Source organism: Dendrobates tinctorius, unplaced genomic scaffold (assembly GCF_039654945.1).
Source record: "Dendrobates tinctorius isolate UK_male_01 unplaced genomic scaffold, ASM3965494v1 ptg000022l, whole genome shotgun sequence".
In the NCBI taxonomy this organism is placed as follows: domain Eukaryota; kingdom Metazoa; phylum Chordata; class Amphibia; order Anura; family Dendrobatidae; genus Dendrobates; species Dendrobates tinctorius.
In genome coordinates, this window is record NW_027361690.1 from 19,363,308 (window position 1) to 19,380,535 (window position 17,228).

The window sequence follows — 17,228 nt, forward strand, 5'->3', positions numbered from 1 at the left end:
CCAAGAGGAAAAAGAAGCGGACGTCTCTATTAAGATATATTATATGGTTCTTATTTTCATGTGTACTATTAGTTTGTACAAAAAACATTTTAAAAATTTAAGGTTACATTTTAACTACGAATTCCCTTGTATAGTACTTGAAAATTATGTATTTTTAAGCCAAATAAAACCTTTATGAGAATGTCTCATGTATTTTGTTTTGATGTCACGTGTTACTTCTAAGTCTGTAGGAGAGAAATTAGTCTTTTTTTATTGTTATAAATTGTTATAATTATTATTTAGTCCATGAGGGCTGCCATATTAGAGGTAAATAACATTAATTACACTTAAAAATCACTAGACTAAATTTGTATAAAAAAATAAATTAAATGTAAACCCATTTCTCTGACCTTTGCTTATATCTCCATATGAAACATGGTGCTTTTCTACTCACCGATGCATTCTGTCTCTGTAGCGCTGGCGTTGAATCCATCTGCACACTCACACTTGTAGCTGCCCACTGTGTTCAGACATTTTCCATTTTCACATAATCCAGGCTTACTGCACTCGTTCACATCTTAAAAAAAAGAACATTCATATTATACTGGGCCAAAGCAGCAGACCACCAATACCTACTTATTACATAAATGTTAACCCATCATATCCCGTGTTGGTGTAATGGGTGTGCAGGTGGCTGATTTTGCCCCTGCACCTCGATGCATATCTTCTGGATCAAACTGGGTACGCTGTGGATGTTTTACAAATGTGCTTATGTGTATATGTCATTTATAGTATACGTTTACATGTGATGTAATGTTTATATACCTGTATTGTGTTAGGGACTAAGGTAGGGACAGTTGGCAACATAGTGAGGCCTAATGTTTAGCATAGTATGAGGTTATGTGAAGTATAGTGCAGTGGGGGCACTACAGAGGCAGGGATGTAGATTTAGATGGAAGATAAGATAGTTAACTGGTTTTAGCCAGAGTAGTAATAGTTAAATGTTTAACTCAATAGGAAGTTAGATAGTGGGAGGAGTTAGTTCTGAGGTAACTGGATTGTTCTAGAAAGAGTTGTGGGGAGTTGTGAGGTAAAGAGTGAAGTGAACAGAAGCAGTGCCAGAGGGTGAGACACAGGGAAGTGAAGGCTCGGATTACAGAAAAGATGGAAACTGTCGACAGGAAACAGGTGGGACTGGGCAGCCTGAGGGAACAAATGGCGAGGCTTTTGGGCAACTCCCAAGACTTTCCTAAATGGAAGAGGAACAGGGAGCCCCTGGAAGAAGCAGGACCGTCATCTCAGATACCTGTGGTACTGAGTACCTGGGAACCAGATCTTGTGCCAGAAGACAGTATTGTGAGAGTAAGATGTTTCTGTGCCATGTGGAAAATACTGGACTGTAACTGCTGTATGTGGGAATGAATGAAGTAAAGTTTTGCAAAAAATGAACATAGACTCTGACAATATTTGTGTGTGCTTGAGAAGAAAAAGAATCCTGTCTTCTGAGGAGAACGCTGGCCCTCAGGTGGATGAAACCACTAACAGTACATTACAAAATGGACATTTTAATTTTACAGTAGCGGAGCGTCAGGGTGTGAAAGAGTTAAAACCCCTCACCATGACAGACACCCTGGCCCCCGTTACATTGGCATGGAACATGCCTGCCTTACACGTTGCTCTATAGTGCTTGTAATAACATTCATTTAAAGCAGACCTGGGCAAACTGCTGCCCGCGGGCCACATCCGGACCTTTATCTGCTCCTATGTGGCCCGCGGCCAAAGATAGCAAAAGGGGCTAGAAGCAGTGACTCGCGGGTCATATGCCTTGGCCGCCCTCCACACATGTGTCCAACGTCTCAATTTTATTGGTGTTTGCATCCTTGGGATACAGATATTGATGAATATAATGGTGGAGGAGAGAGCAGTCACATGTGCGACTCAGTGTGTTACTACAGCAGGCGCAATGACGTAGTTATGTTGTGCCTGCGGGGGAGCCTCGGTGTGCAGCGCAAAGACTGGAAAAGCGTGTCAGGGGAACAGGGGTGAGTACTTTTTTTCCCTTCGCATTCACTTGTAGAGGGAATACGATGGGTCATCATTATGTGTTTGGGGACTGTGGGGGACATCCTAATATGTTGGAGTGCTCTGGGGGGGAATCATACTGGGGGGTTATCATTCTGTGTCGAGGGCATGTGGGAGGTCATCAGCATCTGTTAAGGGAATGTGGGAAGTATACTGTGGAGCTAATCATCCTGTGTTGGGTGCTGTGAGGGATCATTTTATGGAGGTCTTCATTCTGGGTTGGGGGTTTGTGGAAATCATACTGTAGGGGTCCTCATTCTGTACTAGGGGCTGTTGGAGGTCATACTGTGTGTGAGGATTATACTGTGGGGGTTTTCATTCTATGTTAGGGTCTGTGAGGATCATAGTGTGGGTGTCTTCATTCTGTGTTGAGGCTCATGTGGCGCCCCCAGGAGTATGGTCGCCACAGTGGCATTGCCTTCCTCCAGGGAGGGTGATGTCAGGCTTGGAGGCAATGAAGGGTCTCTCTGGCAGTTAACCATGTCATGCAACACAGTTCCCACTCCAGGCCAGCAGAGGGAGCTCTGAACCAGAATTGGGGGAGGAGTGCTCTCTGAGAGCCAGGAAGGGAAATGAGGAGTTAGTGTGAGGAGGGCAAAGAGTGTAGATGTGTGGAGAGAAGCTGGAGGTTGAGCTGGATATAGAGAGCTCCCTCCCAGTGATAGCGCATGATCAGGAGCCTGGTCTCCACGGTTGTACGGATACTGAAGGTCCTGCAACAGAAACCAGAGGAATAGGAAGCTGTAAATGCTCGTTTCCCAACTAAAACTCGGAGGCACAACAGCGACGGGTGAGCCAAGAGAGATAGAGGGCTACAGCTGTCTGCCATACGAGGTAGGACTAAGAGAAGATAAGAAGGAGGAACTTCAGTGTAACACAGTACTGGATGTACCTCAAGCCAGCACTAGGAAGGAGACTACACAACCCATCTGATAGAGAGATCCCTGAGTTGCTTCCAGGCTAGCCTGCTCCTGTGCCATCTGTAATCAAGACCCTGGACTGCGTTTGCCAAGTAAAGGTAAAGAAACTGCACCCTGTTGTGTTCTTGCCTCCTTCCTGCAACATCCTCAGCACTGGTACATCTCTGTGCCAAACACTGTACCCACTTCCTAAACATTCTGCTACACTGCCCTGGGACCAACAGCCCTACCTGTGGAGGGCTACAACATCATTGCTGCACTACACCATCTGTCCCAGAGGATCGGCTTGCAGCGTCAGCTTAACACGTCCCTTGCCGAACACCACAGGTGGCGTCACGAATCACTTATAAACTTTATTCCCAACTCAACCCCTTTTACATGGGCGCCCAGGGCCCCGGACCGGGTCACCGCTGCTGTAACATTCCCCTCTGAGAGACCGGCCCGGTACCGAGTACCCCACAGCCCTGGGAGGGCGACCCACTCATACTCTACAAGAGGACAACAGGGGCTGTAGGGCTATCATACTGTTTGGGGGCTACGGTGGACTTCATAATGTGTTGGGCGATTGTGGGGGTGCATACTGTGGTAGGGGGATCATACTTTGTGGGGAGCATCAAACTGTGTCTGGGATCATACTTTTTTGGAGGGCTGTTGGGGCTTATACTGTGTGCAGGGCTGTGGGGGCCAGGGTACTGTGTATAGGGGGGCTGAGGGATCCAGTACACCATGTGGAGAGCTGTAAGATCATCATGTTGGGTGTGGGGGCAGTTGGGGCCATCATACAAGGGCTGAATAACAGGAGCAGTAGAATATACTGCTTTATAAAAATCAGTAAAATATATGGTTTGATCTGCTCAATTATAAGCAATACAATTAATATAAAATAATAATAAATTAATGAAAATATAGAGCAGAATTAATTTCAACGTATCTGTTTGGCCCTCTGCAACAGTCATGGTCTCTCATGTGTCTCCCCAGGAAAATTAATTGTCCTTAGCTGATATAAAGCAACATGTAAACTTGCCTAGGCATGACTGCTTCATTATTTGCTTATTAACTCTGTACAGGCACTTGGTGCATCTATTTTCATTGTCACTTACCCATGCAGCCTTCACCATTTGGTCTGCGCTGATATCCTGGTCCACATATACACATAAATGTCCCTATGAGATTCTTGCAGGTCATCTGCTTTTCTTCACAATCGTGCAGACCTTCTTCACACTCATCTTGATCTATTAGAAAAAGGAACACTTTGCAGATCAAGCAGTATTTCTAGGTTATTTCCTACACTTTTGCGCTAGTTTGCAGATCAAGCAGTATTTCTAGGTTATTTCCTACACTTTTGCGCTAGTTTTCTCCAGCAGATCTCTATGGTTGTCATAGCCGGATTGCTATGAGCGCCACCCTATGGTCGGCGCTCATAGCAAGTGAGCATTTCTGCCACACACAGGTGATCTGATCTAGTTTCCCATGGAAACTATTGAAGCATGTCAAAAATTTTAAAAAGTTTTTAAAAATATTTTAAAAAATACAGTATATATAAAAGTTCAAATCACCCCCCTTTTGCCTCATTCAAAATAAAACAAAAAAAAAATTAAACATACACATATTTGGTATCGCCGCGTTCAGAATCACCCGATCTATCAATATAAAAAAATAACTAACCCGATCGGTAATTTACATAATGAGAAAAAAATTAAAACCGCCAGAATTGTTTTTTTGGTCGCCGTGACATTGCAATAAAATGCAATAACGGGTGATCAAAAGATCATATATGTACCAGAATGGTATCAATAAAAACTTCAGCTCAATGTGCAAAAAATAAGCCCTCACATGGCCTGAAATCCCGAATAATGGAGACACTATAGGTATTGGAAAATGGCGCTATTTTTGTTTTTTAACCAAAGTTTGGATTTTTTTTCACCACTTAAATAAAAAAGAACCTAGACATGCTTGGTGTCTATGAACTCGTAATGACCTGGAGAATCATAGTGGCAGATCAGATTTAGGATTTAGTGAACATGATAAAAAAAAAAAAACTGTGAAATTGCATTTTTTTTTGCAATTTCACCACACTTGGAATTTTCTCCATTTTCCAGTACATGGCATGTTAAAACCATTGGTGTCTTTCAAAAGAACAACTTGACCCGCAAAAAACAAGCCCTCACACAACCATATTGACGGAAAAATAAAAAAGTTATGGCTCTGGGAAGGAGGAGAGCAAAAAACAAAAAACGAAAATACCTCTGGTCATTAAGGGGTTAAAGATATAGTGTTCCTGTGTCTACCTCTATGTGCAGCCAAGTGAGCCAATCTACCACAATATAGCTAAAAATATATAATTTCATTTGCAACTGAATTGTTCTACATTACAATGGCAGAATTCTCTATGTATGTTCCCTAAGCAGTTCATGATAAGATCTGATGAAATATGGTAAAGAAGGGTGATTGTCTTTACGATACCTTTGTATCTAACATTGTAGATGAATCTCATTTGAAACAAGGTTTTTGATTCTAATAAAAATAAAGTTTTTGATTCTTACATTTTGTCATGTATTCTAGATTACATGATTAATAACAATTAAACACGCGTTATAAATGATTATGGTTTTGAAGCTTTATCTCCTGTTGTTCGTAGAAACATACCCTTGCACATCCTCTTGTCTTCTCTGAGCACATAGCCAGCAGGACACTTGCATTCATATGATCCATAGGTATTATGACACCGGAAAGCACAAAGTAAGGGATTTTGGGCACATTCATTAACATCTGTTAAGACAATAACATGTTGACACAGAATAAAGTGAAACAAATGAATGTATACCTTTCCTGATGAAGCCATAAGATACAGTTTTAAGGCCCCGTCACACATAGCGATCTCGCTAGCGAGATCGCTGCTGAGTCACAAGTTTTGTGACACAACAGCATCTCACCAGCGAGATCGCTGTGTGTGACAGCGATCAGCGACCGGCCCCCCTGCCGGTATCGCTGATAGCTGCAGGAAAGGCCAGGACTTTTTTTGGTTGCTGGTCTCCTGCTGGCCACCACGCATCGCTGCGTGTGACAGGCGGGAGACCAGCGATCTGCTGGTAACTAATGTACACATCGGGTATCCAAGGGACGTGCGTCCCTTAGATACCCGATGTGTACGTTAGTTACCAGCGTGCTGATGCAGGGAGCTGGTAACTAACGTACACATCGGGTATCTAGGGACGCACGTCCCTTGGATACCCAATGTGTACGTTAGTTACCAGCTGCCTGCATCAGCGCGCTGGTTACTAACGTGCACAGCGACGCCGGGCGCTGCTGTGCCAATCGCTGGTGAAGCTGTCCAGCGATCACATAGCGATTCACCAGCGATCCTGACACAATGATATCGTTGTCAGGATCGCTGGTGAGTCGCTATGTGTGACTCCAGCTTTATTCATCATGTTGCTAGCTGGAAACCATCTACAAGCAGTTGACGTATCTTACTATTTTAATGCATGATATTGTATATAGACTAGAAACTATATTTTACATTTGCTGACAGTGTTAGTCAGAGCTGGAGTTTCACTTTAACTAGTCATCAGGACATATAACACTGACGCCTCAGATGGCGACTGAGAATGAATCATTGGTAAAGGTAAAGAGAAGAAATAAAGAACAGTATGCTTCTGTGGCTTTACACTAGGTTTTCCTAAGTCATTTATATGTAGCTGAGAACAAGTAGTTAAGTTAATAAAGAACTACATTAGTTTTCCGACTTTGCACCTTTCTCCCCACCCCCACGCCCAGTGAAATATCTGAATTGTATTTTATAATATTGTTATATCCAGGTTGGTGGTTACCTTCACATGACATCATTGGCCCAGGTTCAAACCCTTCTTCACATGTACACTCAAAGCCACCAATCACATTCTTGCAGGTTCCATTTCCGCATGGATTTCCTACAGAGCACTCATCAATATCTAGAAAACAGCAATAAAATATAAATCACCACCCATCAATGACCCATAAAATAAAAAAAAAAAAATACTTTTAAAGGAATATTCAAAGCAAAAACTTAGCAAGTAATTCAATGTTTGCTTTTTATTAAGACACTTTTCTTTTTTTTTTTCTTGTGGTATTTGTTGTCTTTTTTTTTTTTTTGCAAAATTCTTCAAAATCATACGCTCATGCGATTTTATGAATTTTGTCTTCAAACTTTTTTACAAACTTTTTGTGCAAAACTCCCACGTTTTGCAAAATCGTGCAAAACATTTGACAAAATTTCAGGGATAAATAAAAAAACATTTAGAATTGAGAGTCCTCAGTGGCTGATACCTTTTAATGGCTACCTGAAAAGATGATAACAAATTGCAAGCTTTCCAGACTACTCAGGTCTCTTCATCAGGCCTCATACCCATTGGCGATTAAAAAAAAAGGTCCGATTTCTGGACTGGAAAAAAGGGTGGAGTGTTATGCCAGTGTCATGCGATTTATTTGCGATTTTTTTTTCCCCATCCGTTTTTCATCCGTTTTTTTTCCCAGTCACTCTTTTTCTACAGTCATTTACAGGACCATTTACAGTGTTCTATACCACAGAATGGTAATGTATCCGTTTAAAACGGATTGAAAACGGATGGTCCGTTTTTGGTCCGTTTTTTTAATCGCACCCATTGACTTGTATGGGCTCATACTCACTGGCGATAAAATCGGACGATTGCAATCCGATTTTAAATCGGATTGCGCTCTGACCAATGATAGTGAATAGGTGACATCTCACTTGCGATTTTTTTCTCATCCAAAATCGGTCTGAGAAAAAAATCGCAGCATGCTGCGATATGCAGCGATTTTCGCCAATAGGCCTCATACCCATTGGCGATTAAAAAAAAGGTCAGATTTCTGGACTGAAAAAAAGGGTGGAGTGTTATGCCAGTGTCATGCGATTTATTTGCGATTTATTTTTTCCCATCCGTTTTTCATCCGTTTTTTTTTCCCAGCCACTCTTTTTCTACAGTAATTTACAGGACCATTTACAGTGTTCTATACCACAGAATGGTAATGTATCCGTTTAAAACGGATGGAAAACGGATGGTCCGTTTTTGGTCCGTTTTTTTAATCGCACCCACTGACTTGTATTGGTGAAAATCGCTGCAAATCGCAGCATGCTGCGATTTTTTTCTCAGACCGATTTTGGATGAGAAGACCTGAAAAGACCTGAAAAGCATAGCTGAGGGCTTCCGTAGCACAGGTGAAGCCCTTCAGTTTTGCCACCAAGATAGAACAATCTGTTCATTTTTTGTTGTTGTTTTTTTAGGCTTTTGGTTATATCTTAAACTGTCTACTAATCGAATAGTAAGTAGAAAATGTAGGCAAGGTCTTAAAGATGAAACTTTTTATAAAATAGTGGATTAATGGTAAATGACAAATACTGCTCATATAGTCGGTGTACTTTCAGTTTCTTCCATGTTACACAATGGAGAATCATTGCATTCTTTTCACATTATGCTATGGATTCAAGCATGGTTCTCATTAGTCAATCAACGCGGCTGGATACTTGATAATCGATGTCTGACCTACTATTAATGTATACACTAATGGTTAAATGAACTTACCCAAACATTCTTCCCCTGTGAGGACATAGCCAAAGGAACATTCACACCGGTAGGAGCCATCTGTGTTAATACAAATCCCATTCTTGCATTTATCTGGATCCACGCATTCATCCATATCTACAGGAGGAAATGAATAAGCCCGGCAATTTAAATCGCTGAATGTGAGGTCTCTTCCCCATAACTGTATTATCACTTTATATGACTTCTTACCAAGTCGTTCCCCACTTGGTCCAACTTCGTTGCCAAGTCCATATGGACAGATTTCTTTGAAACTCTCTTCAAAAGAAATAATGTAATGTTATTACAGTATCCACCAAAGCATCTAAACTCTCCGAAAAAGACGCTGTCAGCTAGACAAGCTACGACCCTCCACGTGATATTAGCCACAGAAAGTAAAAAAATGGAAGTTAACTACACATAAATAGTGTTTCTCCTGCGATAACTTGGCATCGTCTTCATGAGGGGTCGCCATATTTTCCTCTGGAGTGCATTTACTTGGACATCACATCGTGAACATCTAAAAATGTTCTTAACTTTCAAGTATATTGAAAACAAGCCCCTCGCCAGCTTTAAATGGGTGGAAACCTGGTTTCTGTTGTTGTATTGAGTAACTCTTTCCCTTTTAGATGTGAATTGAATATTTTGTAAGACGAAGTTATGCTACAAATGTGATTCCTGTCATTCTGTAATATTTATTCAGTTAATTAAGGAGCTGTAGCTTTGTATGAAACATGTCTTACGAAATGTCTTTGATACGTGTAACCAAGGTAAATGCTTAGATCGTACCATCTCCTTCCACTGGGCAGATTTCACACGGAGATCCCCATCCAGCTGCTTTAAAAGAACAGCAACATTCAGTTTTCGTGTGATTTTTAGCCTTGGGTGAGGTACATTGTCCTTCTTCAAACTTAGAGTAGCATAATCCAACTCTGACATCTGTTAAGGAGGAAGAAATAGCTACTATAAACCTCTGAATGTTACATTGACAATGGTAATAACTTTCATCTAAGAACACAGATGATAAATGCATCTACTTTTATGTTATGCGGCATCTAAGCAAATACAGTGTTATGGCTTTGAGCATAACCACTACAGTTTGAGGTCTTTTTGACAATACAGGTTTGGTTGATACAGTGAATTATTAATTTTTATTGCATTACTTGTAAATTCAGCAGTTGTTACCTCTGCATCTCTTTCCAGTAGAGGAAAGCACAAAGCCCTCTGGACAGAGACAGATGAAGCTGCCAGGAGTGTTGCTACAAGTTCCCAAGGCACAGATTTCTGGCTCTTCAACACACTCATCAATGTCTGTAAAGATACAGTTGTTGCACAAGCTCAGGTTGTCATCAAAGTTCACATTCAAATACTTAGTTCAGAATCCATTTTTTTTGTTACCTTCACATGTGTCATTTTTCAAAACATATCCTGGCGGACAAATACAGCGGTACGAGCCATCCAGATTTTGACAAGTTCCAGGAGCACATTTCCCAGGATCAAGAGCACATTCGTTGATATCTAAGAAGTGCAATTAGAAATTGTAAACATTTCATTTTCTAAGAAGCCAGAAAGAAAGTAAAAAACAACATCGCTTAGGCTGTGTGCACATGTTGAGTTTTTGCGGCACAGATTTGTCACAAAACCTGAAGGGATTCCTGATGCCAGCAAAGTGGATAAGAATCCTGAAGTGTCATTGTTGCTTATTTGTGACTGGCAGATTTGGTGCAGATTCAAATTCGCAGAATGTCAATTCTTTCAGCGTTTTTGCAGCGTTTTTTCACCCATTGACTTCAATGAAGTCAGTCAAAAACATTATAAAAACACAGGTCTAAAAATGATTGTTGATTTGCTGTGCTCTCATAGCATTTTTCTCCAAAAAACATAGTGGTGTTAATAAAAGGAAACGGATGTAATGTCGGCAGGAGGGAGAGGAAACTCCACCATTTTGTTATATATACACACACATATATTATTATTATTATTATTATTATGCATTTATATAGCGTCATTTATTCCATGGCGCTTTACATGTGAAAAGGGGAAATATAGACAAGTATAATAAACATGTGTAAGATAAGGGACACACAAGTACATAAGGAGAGGGGACCCTGCCCGCAAGGGCTCACAGTCTACAGGGATGGGTGAGGATACACTAGGAGAGATAAGAGCAGGTTGTGCGGTGGTTCAGTAGACCGAGGATCATTGCAGGCTGTAGGCTTGTCGGAACAGGTGGTCTTCAGGTTCTTCTTGAAGGTTTCCGTTGATGGTGAGAGTCTGATGTGTTGCGGCAGAGAGTTCCAGAGTATGGGGGAAGCACGGGAGAAGTCTTGTATGTGGTTGTGGGAAGAAGAGATAAGGGGGGAGTAGAGAAGGAGATCTTGAGATGATCGAAGGTTGTGTGCGGGTAGGTACCTAGAGACCATGTCAAAGATGTATGGAGGGGACAGGTTGTGGATGGCTTTCTATGTTATGGTTAGGGTTTTGAATTGGAGCCTCTGGGCAATAGGAAGCCAGTGAAGGGCCTGGCATAGGGGGGAGGCTGGGGAATAGCGGGGAGACAGGTGGATTAGATATATGTGTGTGTATATATATATATATATATATTGTGAGGCAGTGATGGGAGCCATATACGAGGGTCCCTACGTGTCCCTCCAGAATTTTTCCGAAAACATACTGAACCCACTGAAGAGCTTAGTAATCACAGCCACAGCTGTGTTTAAAACACAAAGTAAAAGTAAGTGTGGACTGGGTCTAGTTATTTGACCAAGTAAGAGTTAGGAAAACCTGGTATGGGCTTTTATTTTTGTAAAGATCTATAGGAAGGTAGTGAGATGGAACTTTTCCCCCGTTAAAGGTATTGCAAGTGGCCCATGGCCACGATTCACATTTAAACCTGCAGGTAAGGGTTGGGTGTGCCAGTGTTGGTTTCATGTGCAGCAGAACTGGATGTTCTGTGTGTACCTGGCTGTGTGAGTTAGAGCTAGAAACCTGGATAGAGTCGACACAGCACTCGTAATTCCTACAGGAGTGCAGGTGCCAGAGACTTGGGTAAGATGTTACCGCACCGTAGTTTCCTAAGGTGGTGCAGGCAACCATGGAACCGAACTGTATATAGACGTTCTGGGCCAGCTGCGGGCTGGTATTTTCAGGCTGAGAAGGGCCCAATAACCATGGACTTTCCCAGCCTGATAATATCAGCTCTCAGCTGTCTGCTTTATCTTTGCTGGTTACTCTATCAATCTATCTAGCTATCTATCTCTTTATATACATTTTCTTTCTTCTTTTTTTCAACTACCTTTATAAGCTACAAATAGTCATCATTGCTAATCAAAAACACAGGTGGAAAAACGCATGCAAAAATGAGTTATAAACAATTTTCTGCAATTTCCTACCAAGAAATGCAGAAATAGTGCAGAAAATTTTACATCCAACCACTCAATGTGTACACATACCCTTACAAAACATTTTTTAGGCCGATGTTATATACGATTGCCTCATTACCAAGGCTTTATCATGCACTGCATTCACACTGAAATCACTTGATATTTCCTGTCCTTCAGAACCAATGCAAGTGCTAAGTGTTGCTATCAGGTACAGCTTAAACTCTAATTGTTGGACCATCCACCACTGTTATTGGGGGAAATCTGGACATGGTTTGTCCAGCTCAGATAATCCTATAAGAAATATAACTATGAAAGAGATTATCTTAGGGAATATAGGAACACAGAAATGTTTGATTATAAGGAATACATCCATAGATGAGATATACCCGCTTTTTATCAGTGTGCAATAAATGGATTCAGTTTATGTGTTACTGTCCTATTTTTCATATTTGATGAAACGCTGATATTTACCAAGACATGTTCTTCCATCACCTGCCATCTCATATCCTTCATTACATATACACTGGAAAGACCCAATGGAGTTAACGCACTGTCCATTTCTACATAACTGACCGTTCAGAGTAGTGCATTCATCAATATCTATAAAAAACACAATATAAATAAGGGTACAGCGTTAGAAGAAGCAATCGGTATAGTGCTGAACCTCCCACATTTACAGTATGTAGACACAAAAGAAGGAAGCTATAGTCATTTACGATCCACCAGAATTTAAGGCTATTTGTCACAATGATTAGTATTAGGAGGATTATAACATCCAAAAACAATTTATTGGTCATTTTCTAAATATTTGGATTGTCATCAAAGTGAAAATACTTTATGGAATTTCATGTAGGCGAAAACAAAATACTGACTAGACTGGACCAAACAGGGGATCTTATCCTCTGAGGAACCGAGAATTATTCTAGCTGCTATTTAAGCCTTTAACGCTCATCTTACCTATGCAGTCATTATTGTGGGACAGAATGAACCCATCAAAACAGCGACAGTTGTAAGAGCCAACTGTGTTCCTACATGTTCCATTACCACAAGGATCTCGTTCACACTCATTAATATCTGCAACAACAAAAGTTTTTTTTAATGATTTCTTAATAACGCTATTTACAATATTACATTCGAGTATCTTAAGAACATATGTTATTGTTATTTATCCATTTATAAATTTAAACCACGGATGATCGACCATAGAACAGGAAGGCAATTATCCAGCAATCTGAACCCTTAGGTCCAAGATTATCGTGATCAAACGTTTCTAGGGACATGCTTATTTCTGTTTTATCTAGCGGTCTAAACAGACTGCTGATCACCCAATGAACAGGAAGAATACTTGTTCGTCAGGTGAAATGATCTTTTATGCTGCACAAAACATCATCTTTCTCAGCAACGATCATCCTGTTCAGCCAATTGCCTAATGTTTATGAGGGGTCCAAACAGATGATTGTCGGGGGAGTTAAGAATACGGATATCCAATTTTAGAATGCTGAGCTTTTTGTTCTTTCAGAGATAAACCACTACCATGTCTCTCATAGAAGACACAGGAGCGCTTGGCCAAACCAGTGCCCCTGCCCTGTGTATGGGAGAGCCGGCTGAGATGGCTGCCGTCAGAGCCATCGTCCGAACCATCAATAGCCATCTCATGTGCATGGTGGGCTTTGCAGATCATTCATTTGATGATAAGTATCATTAAATAAGTCTCCCCTTCTATACACAAGTATGTGTTATTAGGTTAATATTCACATTTACACTAAAAAGTGAACAACCCACCTAGGCACATGGTCTGATCTTCATTGGTTTTAAATCCATTATGACAAACACAGTAATATCCTCCAGTCTTATCATGACATTCTCCATGGCTGCAGAGGTTCGGATTTTCTTGACACTCGTTACGATCTTTATGGAGATAAAAAGAAAGAGTCAAATAAACAGGGAAGTATTAAACAGAACACGGAGACATGTGCAAAACAGAGAATAGCAGCAATTCTACAACACTTATCACCAGACATGACACAGACTGGTTGGATTGGTTGTTGGATGTCACGTTTACAGTGTCATAAACCTTTGGTAATGAAAGTAGAAGTGCTGATCACTGGATTAGACACTTATGGGGCGCTTCATCAAGACTGGTGCTTTGTGTGCCAGTCTCAATGGAGAGTCAACTGAATCTCAACAACTCCATACTGATAAAACAGGATCGAGCAATACATAGTCCATCAACTACATTTATCGTATATGATATAGGGATAAAAAAACTGGAAAAAAACTGCTTCCTGTCTACACACATTTCACTAGTAAGTGAAAAAAAACTTTTAAAGGAATATTCAAAGCAAAAAACTTTGCATGTAATTCATTGTTTGCCTTTTTTTTTAAAGTCACTTTTCTTTTATTTTTTTCTTGTGGTATTTGTTGCCATTTCTTCTGCAAAATTCTTCAAAATAATTTGCGCACGCGATTTTGTCTTCAAACTTTTTTCTGAACTTTTCACGCAAAATTCCCAAGTTTTGCAAATAGTGCAAAACATTTGCCAAAAAGTCAGGGATACATACAATCACTCCAGGAGATAGCTGGAGTACATTTTTGCCAAATGTTGTAACTTTTCAAAAAAGTCAAAATTGATGAACCAGATGGAAACATTTGGAAACCTCAGAAAGGCACAAGTTAAAAGAAGAATTAGGCACAAATAAAAAAAAAAAACAGGCAAACAATAGACAAAAAAAAACAAAACCGCCGAAATGCAATAATTAGTGTGAGTGGCACCATTTATTCTAAATGGAAGGCACGAAAGAGCAGGACTCTGCAGTGCACCTCCCAGGCCTTATACAAGACTGTGTATTCATTTTGGCTGGAGTGTTACTGTAATCTGCAGTGAGACGTCATTTTTAAAAGCATCTTGTAAAAAAGTTTATTTTGTTTTGCAGTGATTTATAGCTAGATGCAAAGTTGCTGTTTTTTCTGCTCATCATGATGGGGCAATGAGAGAACACTATGGTAATCTGATACAGGAAAGATATATATTTTTTTACCGAGTTAGCCATTGGATAGAAAAATATTTAGAATTGAGAGTCCTCAGTGGCTGATACCTTTTAATGGCTAACTGAAAAGATGGTAACAAATTTCAAGCTTTCGACACTACTCAGGTCTCTTCAGGTCTCCCTGTCCTCCCCAACAGCTGCAGGAACCTTTCCTTGCAACCAGAAAAAATGTAAAACCTGTTCATTTATAATGACCATGGACAAGATAAAGATCCCCAACTCACATCAGGACGACAAGATCCCAGGTACTTTCAGCTGCATCACATCCAATGTGGTGTACCTAATTATTTGTACTAAATGTCCAACTGGGGGTCTGTATGTTGGGGAGACCAGCAAAAAACTGAGAACAAGGATGATTTCTCATCATCACACAATAAGAGAAAAAAGAATGGATCTACCTGTGGCAAAACATTTTTGCATCCTCGGTCATAGCATGATGGACATTAAATTACTTGTATTAAAAAGTAACTTGAAGTCTCAGAGAGACAGGAGGGTCTGGGAGTATAAATTTATGACAACTTTTGACACACTCAGTGCAGGAATGAATGTGTCGCAGGAATAGTCGCATTCCCTATTACTACAGGCCCTCTCATCTCTTGGTATCACAGACTTGGCCCTATCTTGGATTGCGTCATACCTCTCCAACCAGACATTCAGCGTCTCCCACTCGCACACCACCTCCTCACAGAGCCCCTCTGTCGGAGTCCCGCAAGGTTCAGTCCTAGGGCCCCTGCTCTTCTCCATTTACACCTTTGGCCTCGGACAGCTCATAGAAGCTCATGGCTTTCAGTATCACCTCTATGCTGACACACAGATCTGCATCTCTGGATGAGATATCACCTCCCTACTAAACAGAATCCCTCAATGTTTGTCTGCTATTTCATCCTTCTTCTCCGCTAGATTTCTAAAACTTAATATGGACAAAACAGAATTAATCATCTTTCACCCATCTCCCGTGACCCCCCCAACGGACCTATCCATTAAAGTAAACGGGTGCCCACTCTCTCCAGTCCCACAAGCTCGCTGCCTCGGGGTTATCCTTGACACTGATCTCTCTTTCAAACCACATATCCAAGCCCTTTCCACTTCCTGCCGACTTCAACTCAAAAAATTTCACGGATCCGTACATTCCTCAACCAAGAATCTTCAAAAACCCTAGTTCATGCCCTCATCATCTCCCGCCTTGACTACTGCAACCTCCTGCTCTGTGGCCTCCCCTCTAACACTCTCGCACCCCTCCAATCTATTCTAAACTCTGCTGCCAGACTAATCCACCTGTCCCCCCACTATTCCCCGGCCTCTCCCCTCTGTCAATCCCTGCACTGGCTCCCCATTACCCAAAGACTCCAGTTCAAAACCCTAACCATGACATACAAAGCCATCCACAACCTGAGTCCTCCGTACATCTGTGACCTAGTCTCCCGGTACTTACCTGCACGAAACCTCCGATCCTCACAAGATCTCCTTCTGTACTCCCCTCTTATCTCCTCTTCCCACAATCGCATACAAGATTTCTCCCGCGCATCCCCTCTACTCTGGAACTCTCTACCACAACATATCAGACTCTCGCCTACCATGGAAACCTTCAAAAACAACTTCAAGACCTACCTCTTCTGACAAACAAACCTACAACTTGCAGTAACCACCGATCCACCAAACCGCTGCACAACCATCTCTACCCTCGCCTACTGTATCCTCACCCATCCCTTTGTAGATTGTGATCCCTCGCAGGCAGGGTCCTCTCTCATCCTGTACCAGTCGTGACTTGTATTGTTTAAGATTACTGTACTTGTATGTATTATGTATACCCCTCCTCACATGTAAAGCGCCATGGAATAAATGGCGCTATAATAATAAATAATAATAATAATTTATGTCTTTTTACATCACTTAAGGAATTTGCTCTTCAGACCTTCTTTGGGCATCACACAACAAAGAACCAGACCCCAATCAGAGGACAATAAAACATCCAGACTCCTTATCTATGAACTGTTCCAAAATTAATGTTTATCCCTCTCCCATAATGATAATTTTGCTTTACAACAATTGTTTTATCTATTGCGTTATTTCTGTGCTGTTTTGTGTATAAATATGTGATTCTTCAGATGTATTAGTCTAGCCTGATGAAGAGACCTGAGTAGTCTTGAAAGCTTGCAATTTGTTACCATCTTTTCAGTTAGCTAAATAGTTTGGAGACCCAGCTCCATTGTAAGAGTATAGCCAGAGGCAAGCATAGCTGAG

The 17,228-nt window shown here is 41.1% G+C and overlaps 1 protein-coding gene across 1 annotated transcript in view; it reads right to left on the reverse strand.

The window, feature by feature from the left end:
• Positions 1–17,228, reverse strand: part of FBN1 (fibrillin 1) — a 373,121-nt gene that overhangs the window by 43,801 nt on the left and 312,092 nt on the right. Inside the window, exons 46-57 of the mRNA XM_073568456.1 lie at positions 13,723–13,848; positions 12,898–13,014; positions 12,412–12,540; positions 9,956–10,075; positions 9,743–9,868; positions 9,347–9,496; positions 8,771–8,836; positions 8,561–8,677; positions 6,812–6,931; positions 5,628–5,750; positions 4,082–4,213; positions 434–556 (exon numbers count right to left, since the gene is read on the reverse strand). Of these exons, the coding sequence (XP_073424557.1) occupies positions 434–556; positions 4,082–4,213; positions 5,628–5,750; positions 6,812–6,931; positions 8,561–8,677; positions 8,771–8,836; positions 9,347–9,496; positions 9,743–9,868; positions 9,956–10,075; positions 12,412–12,540; positions 12,898–13,014; positions 13,723–13,848 (1,449 nt within the window). The remainder of the gene's footprint in view (positions 1–433; positions 557–4,081; positions 4,214–5,627; positions 5,751–6,811; positions 6,932–8,560; positions 8,678–8,770; positions 8,837–9,346; positions 9,497–9,742; positions 9,869–9,955; positions 10,076–12,411; positions 12,541–12,897; positions 13,015–13,722; positions 13,849–17,228) is intronic.